This window comes from Condylostylus longicornis, unplaced genomic scaffold (assembly GCF_029603195.1).
Source record: "Condylostylus longicornis isolate FDR11 unplaced genomic scaffold, ASM2960319v2 ptg000038l, whole genome shotgun sequence".
Classification (NCBI taxonomy): domain Eukaryota; kingdom Metazoa; phylum Arthropoda; class Insecta; order Diptera; family Dolichopodidae; genus Condylostylus; species Condylostylus longicornis.
Window position 1 is genome coordinate 9,230,428 of NW_026578007.1, and position 19,858 is coordinate 9,250,285.

The following is a 19,858-nucleotide window of genomic DNA, read 5'->3' on the forward strand; positions in this document are numbered from 1 at the left end:
TTCCAGTGCAAGAAATAACTGTCAAGAGAATGTCAAAATCTAATTTATTAAAAAACCAAATCAAAATTTGTGCTCTAAGGATTAAAATTGAAAATTAGTTTTTCAATATTAATTGTTTTGCTTAAAATAATATAAAAAAAAACATAAGCAATCTTTGACTTTCATGTGTAAGAATATAAAATTTTTTCTTTGAAATTTGGTTATAATTTATAAAAATAATTCTCATTTCATTCTAAATAATATTAGAATAAAACTAATTAAATTTTTGGCAACAATAAGCTGCATATTATGAATTTATAAATCTCATTTATTTGACGATGAAATATTAGATTAATAAAATGATGCCCCTATAAGGAATTTAACTATTTATATTGGTTTACAATTAAAATAGAAGGAGGACAAAAGCAAAAAATAAAACCAAATATGTAATTATAAGAAAAGGGAAATTTTCCACAAATGGAAAGCGTTATCATTTGCAAATTCAGCATTCTCATTCAGATTTGGCGACAATTAAATAAATATTCAAAAATGTACTACATCGTCGGACATATTATGTACATATTTGAAAAATCAATTGCAGAAGATTAATGACATTCCATATTAAAATTTTTTAAGGAAGTAGTTAATAAGACAATTTTTGAGAAAACAAGCCCAAAATACTATCAACATATACGAGTATTTCATGAATTTTCCTTGGCAGGAAGCATATATTCTCGCAAACCTTAATTGGTGTGGAAATGGAATTTTGTAAATCATATAAATGGTAATTGTTAAATTCTATATTGATATAATGTATCGTGGTATATATGAATATTCGTGAATGTGTAATAATTTTATGGAAATCTAAAATTTGTTCTACTTTTTTTATTTTCAAAAATAATATCGAATTTGATTCGACAAATTTTTTGCCACATTTCCAAAAAATTTTTGGAGAAAATGTGACTGTTGTATTTTTGTACATGGTTCAAGATGAAATTTTGCAAGCCAATCCTGGAGAATGCATTTCTGAACCCAATTTTTTGGTATCTTTCAACATCACCAAGTTACAGTACTTCAAAACCCTTCATATGCAATTTTTTTGACAAACCGAAGGAAAAGTCAGATTGTCTTTTGTTATTCAAACCGGGTTTTTCGTTTTAAGAATTTCTAAATATCGATTAATATTATATTTGGCTATAGCTAAATTTCTCTGTTACTTTCAAAATATAGAAAATGTAAATTTTCGGTTTCTTATTTCTTTGATTTTGTCAACTCTTTTGTCAAATCGAACTTATTATCTAAATGTAAACTTATATGCCTTAAATACATCTGATGCGACAATATATAACCGAGCGGAAATTATATTTTCAGTTTTGGAAGATGATTATAATAGAAAGATGATCACCTTATGCTACCCGAATTCCTTGAAAGCTACTTCAAGTTTATTCGCCAGTTAGAACGCAAATATTAAATTTTCGAAAAAATCCGTGGATTAATCTCTATTTAACTGGGCCCGTATTGTGAGTCCAATTGCTGGCACCTGATTTCTTTGGATATTCAATATTTCCTTTAAAATAATTAAAAATGTAAAATTTTGCCGTAAATGTCCAGTTTGGAAGACTTCCTAGATCAGGCATGGGGAACCTGCGGCCTTAAGGCCGCATGCGGCCATTCAACTGTTTTTTAGTGGCCTTTGTCCTTAAAAAAATTTATTTCTTATATTTCTTAAAAATTAAAATTTTGCTGCCACATTTTCGAAAACAAATCAAACATTTAGAAAAATAAACCGTGCACATAAACTTTCAAATTTGAAAACTAAAAATTGGAAAATTCAAAGCCATGAAATTTCTAACAACGTTTGAATTCAAAATTTACATACATATTTGTTTGAAAACAAACCCATATTAATATTTGAATCCTATTAATATTATGAAATAAACTGTTTTATGTTATTTTTTATATTCTGACATAATTTTGTTTTCATCAACCTACACAAAGCAAAAATTTATAACCTTTGGACTTTTTTTAAACTTTGCGGCCTGATTGACTTTGCATTGACTAAAATTTGGCCTTATATAGAGAAAAGGTTCCCCATCCCTGTCCTAGATGTAGCCAAAGTAAATTCAGATATAAATTTCTATTCAAATTTTTTTATCCGAAATTGAAATACAAGAGTACACATACAGACCGTCAGACTATTAAAAATAATTTATTTACTCTTCTCTACTATGAAGAAATGCATTTCCACTGAAAATTTGTCATGCGTCACTCGCTCAGAATAATGTATGTCCTTAAGCAATATATGCACTTAGATTTGAAAATTTGAATACATATTATATATTTCATTATAATTTTGAATATTAATATTTAATGTATAATATACGTTATTGTTATATATTGTAAATGAAAACCCAAAATATTGTTATCCTTTTATTATTTTCAATATAACGCACATATCATTTGAATTCTTAAAAATAATAAAAAAAAATATAGAGTAAGCATTTATTTTTAAAAACCATATTTATATATGTATATATATATATATATACATGCATGTTATAAATTATTCTATATATTCATACACATATATAATGCATTTATTTATATTCATACATAATATTTTATTTAAACATTCACATATATATTCATGTAATATTTAAAAATTTACTATTTTATATGTGTTACGAGGTTTTCAAATAATGATGAAATTTGTTTTGAAAATATTTCTATATATATAAACACAAACATTCATATTATTTATATATTCTTAAAGACGAACATACATACATATATACACAATACTATACAGTTTATTTAAATAAAATTAGAATGGGTGATGAAAAAGAGAGGGTGTCGTTAAAATATAATTATTATAAGAACGTATTATGTATAACAAAATTACAATCATTCTATATATTTATATTGTACATATATACATATATACTCATAGTTTAAATACGAAGTAAAATGAAAAATTTCCGTGAGGGTGGAATGAAAAAATTTGTATAAATATGTGTTAAAATATAAACTTACGAATAGTAAAGAGAAGAGGGCAAACATTATTTGTATTATTAGAATAATTTGTATATTATGTATGTATATACTAGTATTCATATATACCTTTAAAGAATAATGGAAATACAATAATAATATTAAAAACAAAAATAACAAAACAAATTATAGAGACGCAAGAGAGAATTTATGAAATATGTATTGTATATGTATGTACAAAAATTTGTATTATATATACATATATAGTATATATTCTTGTACATACAATATATAATCATATTTGTATATAAGTTTTTTTGGCATTCAAAATTTATACATACTCTAATTTTGTTGTTGTGTTTTTTTTGTTTCCTTCATTAGTATTGTTGTATTCCTTCTCTTTTTTATAGAAATTTTTCTTTTTCTCTTTTTCTTATGCTTCTTTTAATTCTTCTTTTTGATTTTATTTCATTGTGCATGTATATGTATAATGTTCTTACGTCATCAAAACCTGAAACAAGACTGAAAAATTATTTCCCAGTCGTTCGTTGTCAGTCAGTTCAATTCGATTATACAAACAACAAAATACGAGTTGTTTGTTAAAAAAAAAAATAAATTTTTAGAGCAATTAAAAGAAAAAAATTGTTTTTTTTTTTTTTTTTCTTAATATATCGTACATATATTCTGTGTGTGTAAAAAAAAATTAAAATAAAATATTCGAGAAAAATTAAAATTATTCATTTTTTCATAATTATAATAATTTGAAAACGAAAATAAATATATTAAATATATTTAAATTTAAAAATATAATAATAACAAATTTAAAAGTGAAAATAATTTGTAAATAATTAAAATATAATAAAAATTAAATAAAATAGAAGAAAAAAGAAAAAGAAGAGAAACAAGAAATTCAATACGAATTTAATGCGAATCAAACACCAAAATTGCATATATTTAGGCGAAGCGAAAAAATTTCTTTATTTCCTATTTTCAATATAGTTAAATAAAAAAAAAATAGAAAATTAAATTTAATTTTCAAAAAAAAAAAGAAATTTTAATTTTTATTCTCAATTCTTTTTGAACATATACATGTGCATATATAAAGAAAATAATGTAAATATGTAAATTTATAAAATGCCTAGAAAAAATATATAAATATTTTTTTTTTGTTTTTGCAAAATAAAAATAAAATATAAGAAAATTTTTTTTTTTGTAAAAAAAAAGTTAAAAGCTTTTTATGTGAATTTCGTAGTTGGATTTTATTTTTCTGATTTTCTCTTGTAACGAGCATATTACAAGAACACGGAGAACGGAATACAGCGAACGAGCACAATATACAATAAATGGAAATTAGGGACAAGAAAAAAAATAAAGGAATATAAACGAAAGGATAATTTTTGTACTATTCTGGAAATTTTTTTGTTGTTTTTATTTTTGATATTTAAAAATAGATTTCAAGAAATCAGTAATTAATTACAAAAAAAAATAAAAAAAAAAACAACAAAGTATATAAGTAAAACAAATTTATCTAAAAATATTAAAAATATTATGAGCTATTGAAAATTATATTCGATATACAAATACACACATATGTAAGAAAGAGAGAAAGAGAGAGAGAGATATAAAATAAAAAATTAATTCTAAATAGGAAAAAAAGGATAAAATCAGAATTTTAGTTTCCTTTATATACTTACAAAAATAAAAAAATATAAGAAAAACAGAAATAAAAACAAAAAATAAAGAAAAAAAAAAAAACAAAGTGATTTTTCATATTTTTCTTCTGATTTTTTTTTCTCTTGATATTTTGACATTTAAAAAGTTAATTTATTTATTTTGTTGTTGTTTTTCTTTTCCTTTCTCAACAACAAACGTTTTTTTTGTTTATTTGTGTTGTTTGTGTACGTGATGATATTATGTGAATAAATAATTGTTGTTATTTATTATTATTTTTTCGATAATAAAATACAAAAAAGTGCATTCTCATTCAATTTAACTCAAAATATATAAATACCTATATAAAGATGCATATATACAAATATATTCAAAAATGTACATAAATCTTATATTGTAATTACACACATAAAAAAGAAGTACCTTCATTCTAACGCAGTTATATAAAAAAAAAACGAAATATAAAATTCATAGGTAATTAATTCTACACAAATTTACTAATTAAAAAAATAATATAATTAAAAAATATTAAAAATAGAAAATTCTAATTATACCTTATATTTAAAAAAAAGAACAAAAGAGTGAAATAGAAAAAAAAAACCAAAAATAATTATAAATAAATTATGGAAGTACCACCACCAAAAGTCCATAGACATCATCGACATAGAAGATCAAATAGACGTAATAATGAGCAATCATCATCAACGGAACGCCAATCATCACAAAATCAAAATGATGCATCTTCACAATATCCTGTTAGTCCTTTAGCTAGAGTACATGAACGTAATCAACAATTACAACAACAACAACAACATGGCAATAATTCAAATTCATCAATATCTTTACCATCACATAATATACAAATAGTTGCATCATTTCATCCACAACATAATACAACTACATCAACAGCACCATCATCATCATCAGCAACGCAACAACAACAACAAGAAAATCCAGCTGTATTAGTTAATGGACATGAACCAAATTTAGATGAAATAAATAATGATGATATTGTTATTAATAATCAAGATAATAATTCATCATTAAATAATGGACAACAACCAGGACATGTTATATTAGTTTCTAATGTACAACAACAGAATAATGACAGTGGTGGTGGTATTGTAAGCGGTAATAGTGGTATTACTGGTGGTGGTAATGTAAATAATACAAGTAATAATAGTATTATAAGAAATCAATCAGAAATCTTATCAACGATTAGAAATCAACAAAATCAATTAGATACTAATAATATAAATAATATAAGACGTACAATGCAATTAACACCACATGGTTCACCAAGACCAGGATCATCAGCATCAACTGGTAATATTGAACAGAATCAACAACAGCAACAACAACAGCAACATAATCAGACATCATTACATCATAATGTACATAAAGGTATTATGGGTTTCATGGATCGTGAATTAAAAACAAATACAAATCCAAAAAAAACACAATCACTTTCAGATCCACAAGCAAGTCCAGCACAACGTTCAACCCGAAGTCGTAGTAGTTTAGAGAAAAGTCCGCGACGTAAACGTAGTAAATCAGAATCGCGTAGACGACGTGAACGTAAATTAATTGCTGCCGGTGAAATGGAAGTAAGACAAGCAAATGAAACATTAATGAGATATTTAAAACAAGTATCTGAGATGAATGATGCATCATTATCTGGTGAATTAGAAATTGATCATAATTTCGATGAGAGACGTGTTCATCGAAAAACGAAATCACAACGAGATAAACGGGGACATTTAATTAGTAAAAGTAGTGGTAAGTTCTTAAAATATATTATATATATATTATGTATTATTATTATTAATGTAGATATACATACTTATATATTTTTGTAATTTAGGTCATTATTATTATCTAATAATTTATATATGAATATATACTTTATCATTTCGGTTATAAAGAGTATATAAATTTTGTTTTTGTATTTTATTATAATATGTACTTGACGTACTTGTTATGTAATTTAATTGGAAGAAAAATCATTTTCATATAAATTTAAAATTGATCATATGATTTACAGGAATCATTTATATTATAAGTACATACTTATATAGAATTAAAATTATATTTATTTTTGAAAATTATGGAAAAAAATTTTGGCAATAAAAGCGAATTATAGTCTAATGGAAATATATTTTTCGCCCCTAGATATTTTTTGACCCTTTCTTAATTTTTATTCTAATATTGAGGAAAAACTGAATAGTCCACAAATACTTGCTTTGAATGAATTTAGTCCAAAATATATTTGATTTTTCAAAAATTTATATAATTGGAAAGTAATTGTTGCGTTTTATATTTTAATCGTTTCTGAGAAATCAAATAAAGGTTCTTTAATTTAAATTTTTCAGTTTATTAACCACATTCAGCAAAAATAAGATACCCAAATATAAATTAATTTTGGAAAAACTTAAGCGTTAGCAGAATTATATACAGAATGAAATTTCGGTCTAAACATTAAAATTCTTGTGTTTAAAATTGAATGCAACTGGCTTATATCAAATAAGATTCGAAGTCTCTGAATCTAAGATTAAAATATAGAAAATCGAGATGTGTGATAAAATAAAAAACTACCAAATAGCTGTCGCTTGTAGTCACAGATATATAACTGAATAAACCGGTGATTAAAAATTAAACCGTGTTAAATTGTAAAAACTATGATTTCTTCTACCATAATATTGTCTATAGTTTATATATGGGATAAAAAAATTGGAAACGTAATTGAGACTAAATATGAATTTTGGTGTTTTAACATTACAAAAAACTAAATAAAAGTCAAAATATCTGAAGTTGAGTTAAGACTATTTAGTTTTGCGACCCAAAATTATTTAATTTTATTGAGAATAACAGTTTTATTTGAAAGAGAAAATTTTACTATATTTTAATTTTTTTTTTTTATACAATACAATCTCAATTCAAATGGCCTTAAAAAATTAATTATATTATATAAAAATAAATATGGGCATATCTTATATATTGCCCATATTATATAACATTCTTTATTTTAATTTTAGATTCTATGGCATTCTTACTACAAATTTTAAATGAACCCACTTTAATTTCAATAACCAACATTAAAATTAACAAAGATCACAATGATTGGATGCAACCATATTATAATTGCTCTTAAATTTTGCGCTTACTTTTAACATTTAAAATTTTCAATATTCCTACATAAATAATTTCAAATCAATTTTGAATTCTCCTACAAATAAAAAAAAAATTCTTATTAAATCCAATAAATGTTTCCATTTTAAAATTGCAAAAGAATCAATCAAAACAATATTGAAAGTAAATAAGAAAAAGAGAGGAAGAAATTGAACTCTTAGTTTTGAAAAGTAATTAATCGCCCCCAAGTACTTACTGATATTAAAACATTTTTCAAATTTTTCATAATAGTTGAAAGCTAAGCATTTTTTTGTTTCTTTCTCATTCATTTCTTCTTAGTGTCAGCCTATAAACGCACAACACCTACAAAATATAAATTTCATATGCCCACCTCTTGTTACTTTTATACCAGATTTTTTACCTGTATATTTTATTATTGTTTTTTTTTTGTTTCTTTTTTTCTTATACGAATGTGTTTATTGTAGGTATTGAAGAAGAAAAAGGATATTGTTAGTATAGTGAGAGAGCAAGAGAGTTAAGAGGAAAAATGTAAAATAAAAAAATTATTGTAGGTGTTATTTAAGTACGTTTTCATTTAAAGTGAAAAAAAAAATATATTTTTAGAATATTAAGACAAGAAGAACAGAAAAAAAAACAAATATTGAAAAAGAAAAAGGATACAAAAATGAAAATTAATTTTACTTGTTCATTTGATGAGATTTGGGTTTAAAATATTTTTAGTATATTCGAAATTTTTAGTTTTAAATGGAAAAATTTATGAAAATTTTACTTTTACAAGCAAATCTCCTTATGGACACATTTAAATGTTAAATAGTAAAAGAGATTTAATAATTTGATCCTTTAAATTATTTTTTGTAAAAGCAAAAAATCAAGTTATTGGTTGAGTTTTTCTTTTATGGATAAAAAAATTTTGTACAAAATTAATTAGAAAATTTCCAAAGGGATTGATTTTTTCTTTTCATTTTAGTTCAACTTTTGAGTAGAGTTTGCCATTAAAGAACTATTTTGATGGCAAAAATATTTTTTCAAATATAATTCTTATATGTAGCATTGTCTATAGTAATCTTTAATAATTTACAAATAAATTTTTAATTTTAGTGTTAACTTTTTCTTTGTATGAACATTCTCAATTATTTGTTAGAAATAATTCAAAGGTAATATTATATACCAATATTGCACTCCCAAACTTGAGATTAAATTAAAGAAATACATAAGGTAGCTTTTGTTTCAAATTCCATTCAAGATTTTGTTTGTACACAGATTCAAGATTTCTGTTTGCACACATACTCTTTTGAAAAATCGGTTATATCTTAGAAAAACTTTTAACTGATAAGTAATTGAGCGTTTTCAGTATGAGAGAAAAAATTATCTGTGAGGCTTTTTTCGAATTATATGAAATATTTAGGTATTATAAATATTTATTTTTCGTTATTGCTTATTTACCCAAAGAACTAATAAAATTTTCTACTTAAATGACCTTAAACTTAGGAAAAAAGTTATGGCACATAAAATCTTTTGAACATGAAATTTTTCAACACGACACAATATTGTATTATAGATTGATATAGTTTCAGGCGAATTATGGGGGTTTTCGTTTATGTACATTAAAACTAAAATTAAAGTTCTACATTAAAACTAAAATTTCTAAACCGCAACGTTAAACAGTATGCAAAAATTTCAGCTAAGTTTTTTTAGTTTACGCAGTTTACAAATTCTGAAACTGCTAAATAATCAGTCGTTCAAAAATAAGAGAAATGACATTGTTTATGAAATAGTACCGCAATTTTTTTTGACCTCCAATTCACTGCAAAATATGGAAATTTTAACAAGATCTGAAGACTTTAAGAAAACTTACTTTAATAATCCTTTAATATTTGAATCTGCCATTTCGAAATTTAAAATTTTTTTGAATTTAAATTTGAAAAAAAAAGAAGTTTCAGTAGACAGCGACAAAATTTAAACTAGAAGTCTGCTATATTAAAGATTGAATTTTCGAACGCACTTTATTGCAGCCAGTAATTTCCGAACGATCTATATTTTTCGCGTGTGTAGCGTGAATTTTTGATCGTGCTACAAGTTAGAACTATTCTAGAACTGAATAAACGAAAACCCCCTATATATCAAACAAGCTAAAACACAATATTATGCAATTAAAATGTTGAGAATATTGTTCAAATGCAAATTTATTAATTTTTTATATTTAAACTAATAATTTTTAAATTTTAAAATTATAAAATAAATTTCCTACACTATAAATGAAATTATTCATATAAAATTTAAAAAGTTTCGAGCTCGTATTGTACGAACACTTCTTTACAACTTTAAAATACGAGTACAAGTATGCTACGGGGAATTAGGGTAATAATTACAATACTTAATAAATGCACGTCCAAAAATTTTTCATACAGTCTTTTTATATATTAAAAGATATCATCTTTTATTTATTTTAATATATAAGCGACGTAAAATGTATTGTAATTTATAGTGCATCTATTATCATTTTGATATTTCATAAAAATTAATTAATATTAATTATTTACAAATTAATTTACATTAAAATACGAAATTATAGATAACAAAATGCTTATTGAATTAATTTTCATTGCAATTGAAAGTGTTAACCTATATATAAAATTTAATTAAATCTAGTTATTACGACTGCAATTTCACATTCTGTTTTTTTTATGTTCTCTGCATGTGATATTTCCTGCATATCTTTATATAGGACTTTATCTTATAAGAAACTTTCCTTTCAACTCAAACAAGTGTAAATTTTTAAATTTTAAATTTTAAGTTGCTATGATGATAAGATGTTCATTTTTAGAAATTCCTGTAAATTTTTGTTTTTTTATTTGTTCAATTAATTAATTAAACCGCAAATATCGACTCTATTAATTATTTAATTGGGTTTGTAAAAGAATTAAGGTATAAAATTATAGTTTCCATCTTCCTTCAATTTCTCGTATTTTCACTTTACATTTTACATTTTTCATTTCAATTACTTTTCATAAAGAAAGAATTTAACTAAAAAACGTGTTATTTGCTTGCTATTCAAAATTAATCTCTTTTTAATCCTTTCTAGGCTCCTTTTATTTGAATTTTATATGAAAATGTAACAGTAATGGAAAAAAATCTATATTACATTATATAAAAAAACAAATTGGCTACAATTTGTCCAATTGTTTGTTATGTTAGCAATGTTTTTAAAAATTATTCACTCTATATGACTCCCAGACGGCGTATACATTATAGAATTAGAATTTATAACGTCTATACTTTACTGTTGTTCGTAATGGCATATTGATTTATATATATATTTTTTTTGTTTTATTATTTTTTATTATTTTATATATTTACTTTTTCAAATTTATATTTTTCTCACTATACAATACGAATTGTCTTCATTTGTTTACTTTGTTGTTTAAAATTCTGTTTTAATGTTTCGTGTATAATATTTAAATAATTTCTTTAATAAGAATAGATAAATTTCAATACACTTAACTTTGAAAATAAATAAAATATATATTAATAAAATTCTGATAGAATATATAAATAAAATTATAATCAAAACAATATTATTTGAGAAATTACAAAATTTCGACTTGGAAAAATAAAGTTTAAAATTAATTTTTTTTACGTGTATTAATCATAAAAATTTAGAAGAATTCAGGTGATTTGAATTTCTTGGTTTCAAAATATCAATCATAACTACAATAAATGGGAAATTTTTACTAATATTGTAATCATACAATTATTTTAAAATAATTTTTTAAAGAAGTAAAACAATAATTATTAAGTAATTGAAATTTACATCCTTTACACAATAAACTAACTCACGCATTCAGGCCCGGTTCTGACTTACTGGGCGCCCTACGCGATCTCCAAAAAGTGTTCATTTCCGCTTTCAAAACAATGAACAATATACAATAAATACTGCACATTGCGCATAACAAATACGCCCTCGTTCTCCGGCGCTCATTGCATATGCTTACTTTGCATATATGGAAGATCCGGTGCTGCACGCATTACAATATAAATCCACACGCATTGGATTCTATTTTGAAAAAATGGTGATAATTTAATTGCTATCGTGCAATAGGTTACTGACAATTTTCTTCTAAAGAAAGGTATGTGTAATAATTGCATACTTTTAGGTGAATGATTTTAATTCGAATCAATAGAAATATTATTGCAATGAATTTTTAAGTTATCTAAATAATAAACATAGAAAAAAATTATTGATTTAATAAAAATATATAATATTTTATAAAATTATAAATATTTAAGTTTAATATAGATTTTTTAATAATATATATTTGTATATACGTATAAAAATGTGTTTAAAAATAAATTTGCCATTGATAAATTACATAATATTTGCGTTAGTATGTACACATATAAATATTTTGAGAAATGATTCAATGATAAGCATTTTTATAAGTACCCCATATATATATGTATAATATATATATATATCTAAAAACAATAATAAAAAGTTCTTTTTTTTTGGCCTTGCAAGTCTCTTGATCATAAATTTTTTCTTCTTTTTTTCAATTTTCTTTCTTTTTTATTCTACAAATATTTGCAAATACCAAAATGCTTAATAGATACGATATGTACCTAAAATAATATTAAAGGTTACCCTTATATTTTTGTACACAAATGTGTATATATATGATTCTACCTTATAAAAAAAATATTATATATTAGAGCTTATATTGTGTGTGCTAATTTTTGTATATATATATGAAATTTTTTTTTGTATATTGCATTATTGATAGACAACAAATTGAATTAACATAATAATATATAATTTTAGATTAAAAATTTTGTATTATTTTTTCATTGAAATATTTTACACGCAAATTGTTTAGTTCCGTATTTATAAAACAAAAACCTTTTTCTATATAACCTATAATTTTCTAATTTTCTATTTTTTTTTATATTAATTATTATTAGAGGGTTTTTGTCTTTTCATTTCAATGTAAATTATTTTTTTAAGTATATAAAATATACAGGAACTTGCATACATGTAAATATGCATATGGGGGGGGGGGGGGGGAAAAAGGAACTTACAAAACTTAATAATTGATGAAAATATGCAATATGTATTAAAAAATATTGATTTAGTAAAATATATATATATAAATATGTAGCCCGCATTCAACACTAAAATTATACAAAAATTTTGAATAATTAATGTTTAAAATATTTATGGAGAAAATTTGTTCTTATTTATGAGTAGTACCCGTGTAGAATAATTTTAAGAATAAATATCAAAGATTTTTTTTTAGATAATATAATATAGGGGTGTGTATATGAAGAGTTTATTATTTATTCACTTGCGATTCCTTTCACAAATTGCTCTTAATTTTAAAAGTAAATATTTAAAAATTTTTATGATGAAAATGAACAAAAATGCTATTATGAAAAATAATGCTAGTTAATTATAACAACAACACTAATTACGAACCCAATCAGATAACCTCAATTTCCCAATAACCTTTTTTTAATTACTCACCAATTAAATTTCTAATATTAATTTTTAATTGGATATGTCATTTTTGAAAACAAAAAAATACTCATCTTTTTAATTGAATTTTCTCATTTTCTTTTTTGTAATTTGATTTAAAATATTGACTGAGCTAATCATCATCAAAAGTGTCACTTACTCACCTACTAATGATTTTTGAAGTCATAGTTTTTGAAATCATTGTTTCTTATACAAGTGACTAATCATTGAATACTTGTATACTATTGTATATTATTGTACTTTTATCTTATTATATTTATACTTATATATTATTGTATTGGGAAAAGCGGAATGAAAATTTAATACATAGTACAGAAAAAAAAATTCTTTTCATTTGAATCTTATATTATATACTAATAAGTAATTCTTTTCACCGGGAGAGAAGAAATAGTAATGAAAAATTAGGTTATTTTGAAAAACGTAAGAAAGGCATAATTGACTCCTCAGCAATGTAAATGTCAAAAAATCAAAAATCTACAATATGAATATTATATTTTTTAAAACTATTATTTTATTTCATAGGGCTTATATTGCATTTTTAAAAGGCTAGTTATCATAATACCGTACATAAGATCGAATATACATGTTGCACATAGCCTTTAATAATATAGGCAGTATATAGAGAAAACTGCGCTATATTTATATAAAAAAAATCAGCTAATCTAGTTTTCTCATAAACATTGCAAAATTATCAGCAATATTGTGAAATTTTTGTGAGTAGCATTTATGCAGTATTGCATTTCGATGTTATTGTTTTAGAATATTGTTTTTATGAAAATCTATAATATATACGATACATACAATTTTTTCTTACTCTTAATTAAATTAATTTAGATTTTATTTATTAAAATTGTTTTCATAAATTTTCATAAATCGTAATCACTAAATCACAAATACTGCTTTATCATAATAAATCTGGATTGGTAAAAATAATAACAAGATTTTAATTTCAGTCTGAATTATACTCATGATAAACTTCCTCTTAAATGCATTCTAGTTGAAATTTACGTCAAATTTAAAGTATATGAATATATAGAAAACACTAAGCGTCATATAATTTTTCAAAAACAATAATCAATTACTTGATTTATCACGAATCATTGTTTATTGATAATAACAAATCTACTAATTGTTAGAAAAGCTCACTTACGACTGAGAAGCTTCGAAAACATGTTTGTGACCTCTTACGACTTGAGGCGGCTGCTTTACTGAAATTTTTCATGGGCCTGGATTTAGTGCTAATGTAGGTGGCGATGGGTATCAAAAAAGATCTTATGGGTCGACGTTAAGAAGCCTTAAGGGCTTTGGTTGCCTACGATGAATTAAAAATAAATAGCGAAAAATTAATTTTTGAAATAGTTTACCTAAAATATCCCACTTTTTGAATAGTTTGAAATATATATTTTCAAAACAGACTGCAGATGGCGAAATATGAGTCTTTGTTTATAATGAAAGACATTTACAAATTATTTATTGTATTCGATATTTATAAATTTTGAAATTTAATTTACGATCATTTTATTTCATATTATGTTATTAATATAAATTTATGAATTATTTTTATGCACATACTTATTTATGTAATATAATATTAATTATTCTATTTTTTCAAATATTTATATTTTTAGTTAATAAATTATACGCCGCTGGCGGCGGATTATCATCAATATTAAAAGATTTATCAGAAGATATTGTGCCAGGTAATGAAATTTATAATCCATTTACACCGGTTGTATCACCCACAGAAGGACCTCCATCAAGAATTGATAAAATGTTTATACAAACATCATCCGGTTATAGACCAGTCGATTATTATAAACATCAAATAGATCCTGAAAGCAATAAGTAAGTTAAATTCAATACTCAAATATACAAGTAAATAATATGTGTGTGTGTCTATATAATATAAAAATGTGTATAATATTTTGATAATATTAAAAACTGAAAAACTCTATTTTTTTTTTCTATTTTATTATTGTTATTTATATATATATAGACATGAAATTAATACAAGTGTTAATTTATCGTGTGCCCTTCAAAGAATATGGATCATGGTTTCTAATATATGTCATGGTTTATTAGGTGGCCTAGCATTAGCACATCTTTTATTTATAATAACAAATCGACCATTAGATTGGGTTGATGGAGCTATTAAACATTATTCAGCATTTGCTGAAGTATATGCAAATACATTTTTTTGTTTGGCAATAATATGTATGGTATCTATATTCGATAGGTAAGTTTAATTAACACATAGATTTATTATACATATAAGATTAATTTATGGGTAATAATAAATTTATTTACACAAATATGAATCTATATTAGTAATACATAAATAGGTTATATGTAGATATTATATTATAAGGACACACATGTAATATATATAAAATTAATCTTAAGAAGTTAATCAAATATTTTTAGGTCTCGTTCAAATTATACCGGTGATATTTTAGAATTTTATTAAATTAATTCGACATTATAATGAAAATGGAATAAATTCATGAAAATTAGGTGCAAGTTAGGTGAAATATTGTCCTGGCTACAAAATTGCATAGCAGTAGTACGATAATAATACATATTGTACCTGCTTATGATTTGTTGTAGTTGCTGAATTGTGTATTTTACTACAATATTGCTACAATTATGAAGCCATCAATAGTTGAAGGGCTTTAGGTACAGCTAAATTATTGAATATCCACATTTAGTGCAAGCAAAAAGATTTGCGACTAATTAAAGAAAATTTATACAAGATATTTAATAAATATTCTATAGAAAATATTTACATTATTGGCAATACTGTAGCTTGATTTCACACTATATAATTTACAGAAAACTGGTTGTCGTAAAACATAACACTATACAGCAACATTATCACTTACTCTTAAATTTAAATTATAGTATTGCCATTGTGCTATAGAAATGAATTGTTAAATTGTGACGAGAATATACAAAATTATTTCAATTGCGATTTCAGCGTTTATCTTTTAATATCATTCTTTTATTATTTTGGCTAATATAATTTCAAATTGGAGCCTTCAAAATTATATTTAACATTTTAATTCTCGTTCATAATTAAAAAACCAAGAAGTTTCTAAATATTTTCCCGTATTTTGTATGTATAAGTAAAAATTTCTTTTACAATATTTGCCAATAAAGATTTCATATATAGAAATTTAATTTACAAAAATTATTTTTTAATATCCGTTTAAATATTTTCATAATTTTTTTTTTCAAAAAAATGACACAAAATATTTTAGTAGAATGCACATATTATAATCTCTACTTTTGTATATATACATATATATATATATACAAGAACAACATTATTATTATTCTGAAATATAAAAAAGAAAGAATCACTTTATTATTATTTCTTTTAATACTATATATATATATATATGTATATATATATGTAGGTACATAATATGTGCATACAATTATTCTTAGTCATTTTGCTGTTCAAAAGAGCAGAGGTTATAATTTTTACAAATGTACTAAACAGAATAAATATAATTTTCATTTTGTGATACATATAAAACATATTATGTATACGTATATAACAGAATGCATAATATATAAAAATACAATAAGTGAAAGATTTTTTTATGAATTTTTTTTTTATATTAAAAAAATACACTAGCTATTGTATACCAAAATGTCAAAATAACATAAAATATTAATATTAATAAGGAAAAGAACAAAAAAATTGCACGTAGGTTAGGTACAGAATAAGCAAAAACTGAAAAACTCAATTCATGAAGTGAAAGGTCACGCAAATATTTCATCTTTAAAATATTAAATTATTTCACAAATAAAAGATAATATGAAAACGAACAACATTTTTTATGTTATTTTTCATTATTTTACGTACATACACTAGAATTCAATATTAGATTCGAAATGAAGATGAAAATAATGTACATATCTAGGATCAGTGCAAGTTTTTGTAAGAAATATTTTGGATATTGTCATTCAAAGAAGCACCATCACAGTATTTTTAATTTTTGATATTAGAGGAATTGAGTATTGCTATATTATGTTTCAAAAATTAAAAATTTTATACTAAGACAATTTTTAATAAAAATTTTTACTTTTATTTATTGATATTGTATAGATTATCCTTTTTCAGTTTGATTAATGAATTTTCATAGAATATATTAGATTTCCATTTAAAATTCCAAAATATTCGACACAAAAGAATTGATAGCAAAAAAAATGTCAAATGTCAATAGCAGAGTACAGTTAAATGTCAATAGAAAAAATTTTAATATATGATTAATGTCAAGAATTTCGGAATTTATTTAAGAGGAAAAATTCAAAATTGCAGTAATATACGGTGTCAATGCCCATAATTTCAATTTATAGTAATTATTATTAATTTCAAATTATAGTAATTATAATTACAATTAATAAGTAGTAATTATTATATTTCGAAGTAAATATGAAGACGCGGAAAATAACAAACAACCACTGACTTTAAAATTGCAATATTATTAAAAAAAAATTAGCAATTTCAGTTCATAATTTGAATTTATTACTCATCTTATAAGAATTTCTACATAATTATCTTATTACTGTAATTTTTAAATCGTTTAAAGTTAAAATCGGCTCTATAAATAATAAAAATTAATAAATGCCCGAATTATAAAACATCAATAAATGCTCGAATTAGATCCGATTTTAACTTTCATTTAATATCCTTTTTCTGAGGGTTATAGTCTGAGATTTCTTACAGGTATAATATTACAAATAATAATAAAATTCGTTTTAACAAATTTACTTTTAGAAGATCAGATAATTTAAGACTTAATCTTTTAAATTAATTCACCAATTTTAGATTTAGTTCACTTAAGACTATATTTAAGCTGTATAGCTAGAATATTTTACATATATACTTATAATAAACTTATAGTAAAAGTTGGTTTTTTTTAAACCAAAAATTTTTACTTTTTAAAATAATTTTTTTTCTTTTCAATTATCTACATTGTATCTATTTTATTTCTTTTTTTTAATGCATTTTTCTTTTTTCTTATTTCTTTATATATAAATATATTTTTAGAATGGATTTATGTCATATAGATATAACGAATGCATCCGAATTAATATCATTCCGTTGGATAATTATTGCAATGATATATATTGCGACAATAATATTAACATTATGTGCTGAAACAATCGATGAAAAATTATACTTGACCAATTTCAATATAACAATATTTGAAGAAGAAATGGTAATTAAATTATATATATGTATATATATATATGCACATATATTAAATTTATTATATTATATATAGAATTAAATTAGGTTAAATTTCTACTCATATAAGATAAATATTTAAATATATATAATCTATATAATAGTTGTATGTTATAGCAATGACATATAACAATATAATTATAAAATACTAATACATATTAGTACAATATATCGCTATATTAAATATATGGTAATAGCGCTATGGCAGTACTACATAGTCATGTCTATTATAATGTCATAATATACAATATTGCTATATGCATATATTACTTTATTATGTATATAGCACGTAATGCTAACAATTATATATGTATATTTTTAAAATTCATATATAAAATATAATACTGCAATATTGATATTATTTTAAGTATATATATTAAATATATTTTATATTTTATTAATATAAATTTATTTATTTTTTTAGGAGAACAATCAAGTATTAAATGTTTGGAATAGTTTATCAATAGCTCGTAGTATTGGTGCAATATTTGGTTGGGTAATGATTGGTTTATCACCTGGTGAAGATTTACTCTATGAAAATCTCCTTGAAATGGAAAAATATCAATTGACAAATAATTAGATTATAGAAAAAACTAAAACATCAATATACATATATACATATATATATATAAATATAATAATTTAATTTACTTATTAAAATTATTAAGAAAACAATAAAAAAAATAAATGCACTAAAAGCATTATACATTATATAAAAATCATAAATTTTCAATTTCAAAAAAATTAACTATAAATATATAAATATATATATATAATGTAAATGATATACATATTTGTAAATATATATATACACATGAAATATTATTACCCTTTAAAGAAACACAAAATAAAATACTACTAGAGTTCAAGTGTACATATATAATTAAAATTTTTTATTATATAAAACAGTTTTGTTGCAATTATTAGAATAACTTTGTTTTTTTTTATATTTTTTTAAATTCAATGAATTCTAATTTTGATTAATATTCTAATTTCTGAATCAACTACAATAAACTCTTAATTATTATTTAAATTAAATAAGGATCTCATTTAAAATTGTTTATTTCCTATATATTTTGCCACAAAAATTTCAATATTTTGTTATTGATTGTTTTATAAATATTATTGTAAGTAATTCAATTAAATTAATATAATGGAATTGAAACTTAGTGGTCTTATATTTTATATTTAATTAAAAAAGCCTCATTCAAAGTATTCTTTAAATACAAATTTATTTATATTATAATTTTAGAAAATATTTATAAAAAAAA

General features: G+C 22.6%; 1 protein-coding gene across 2 annotated transcripts; it reads left to right on the forward strand.

The window, feature by feature from the left end:
* Positions 1–3,662: 3,662 nt before the first annotated feature.
* Positions 3,663–19,425, forward strand: LOC129609046 (myb-like protein I). Of its 2 annotated transcripts, XM_055520901.1 has the most exons (6): positions 3,663–6,045; positions 6,115–6,420; positions 14,953–15,169; positions 15,321–15,560; positions 18,387–18,558; positions 19,012–19,422. In XM_055520901.1, the coding sequence occupies exons 1-6, from the start codon at positions 5,265–5,267 to the stop codon at positions 19,165–19,167; spliced, it is 1,872 nt and encodes a 623-aa protein (XP_055376876.1). In that variant the 5' UTR covers positions 3,663–5,264; the 3' UTR covers positions 19,168–19,422. The 2 variants fall into 2 exon arrangements, with proteins under 2 accessions (XP_055376876.1, XP_055376875.1); XM_055520900.1 differs by having other exon boundaries at positions 3,663–6,420; positions 19,012–19,425.
* The last annotated feature ends 433 nt before the right edge of the window (positions 19,426–19,858 follow it).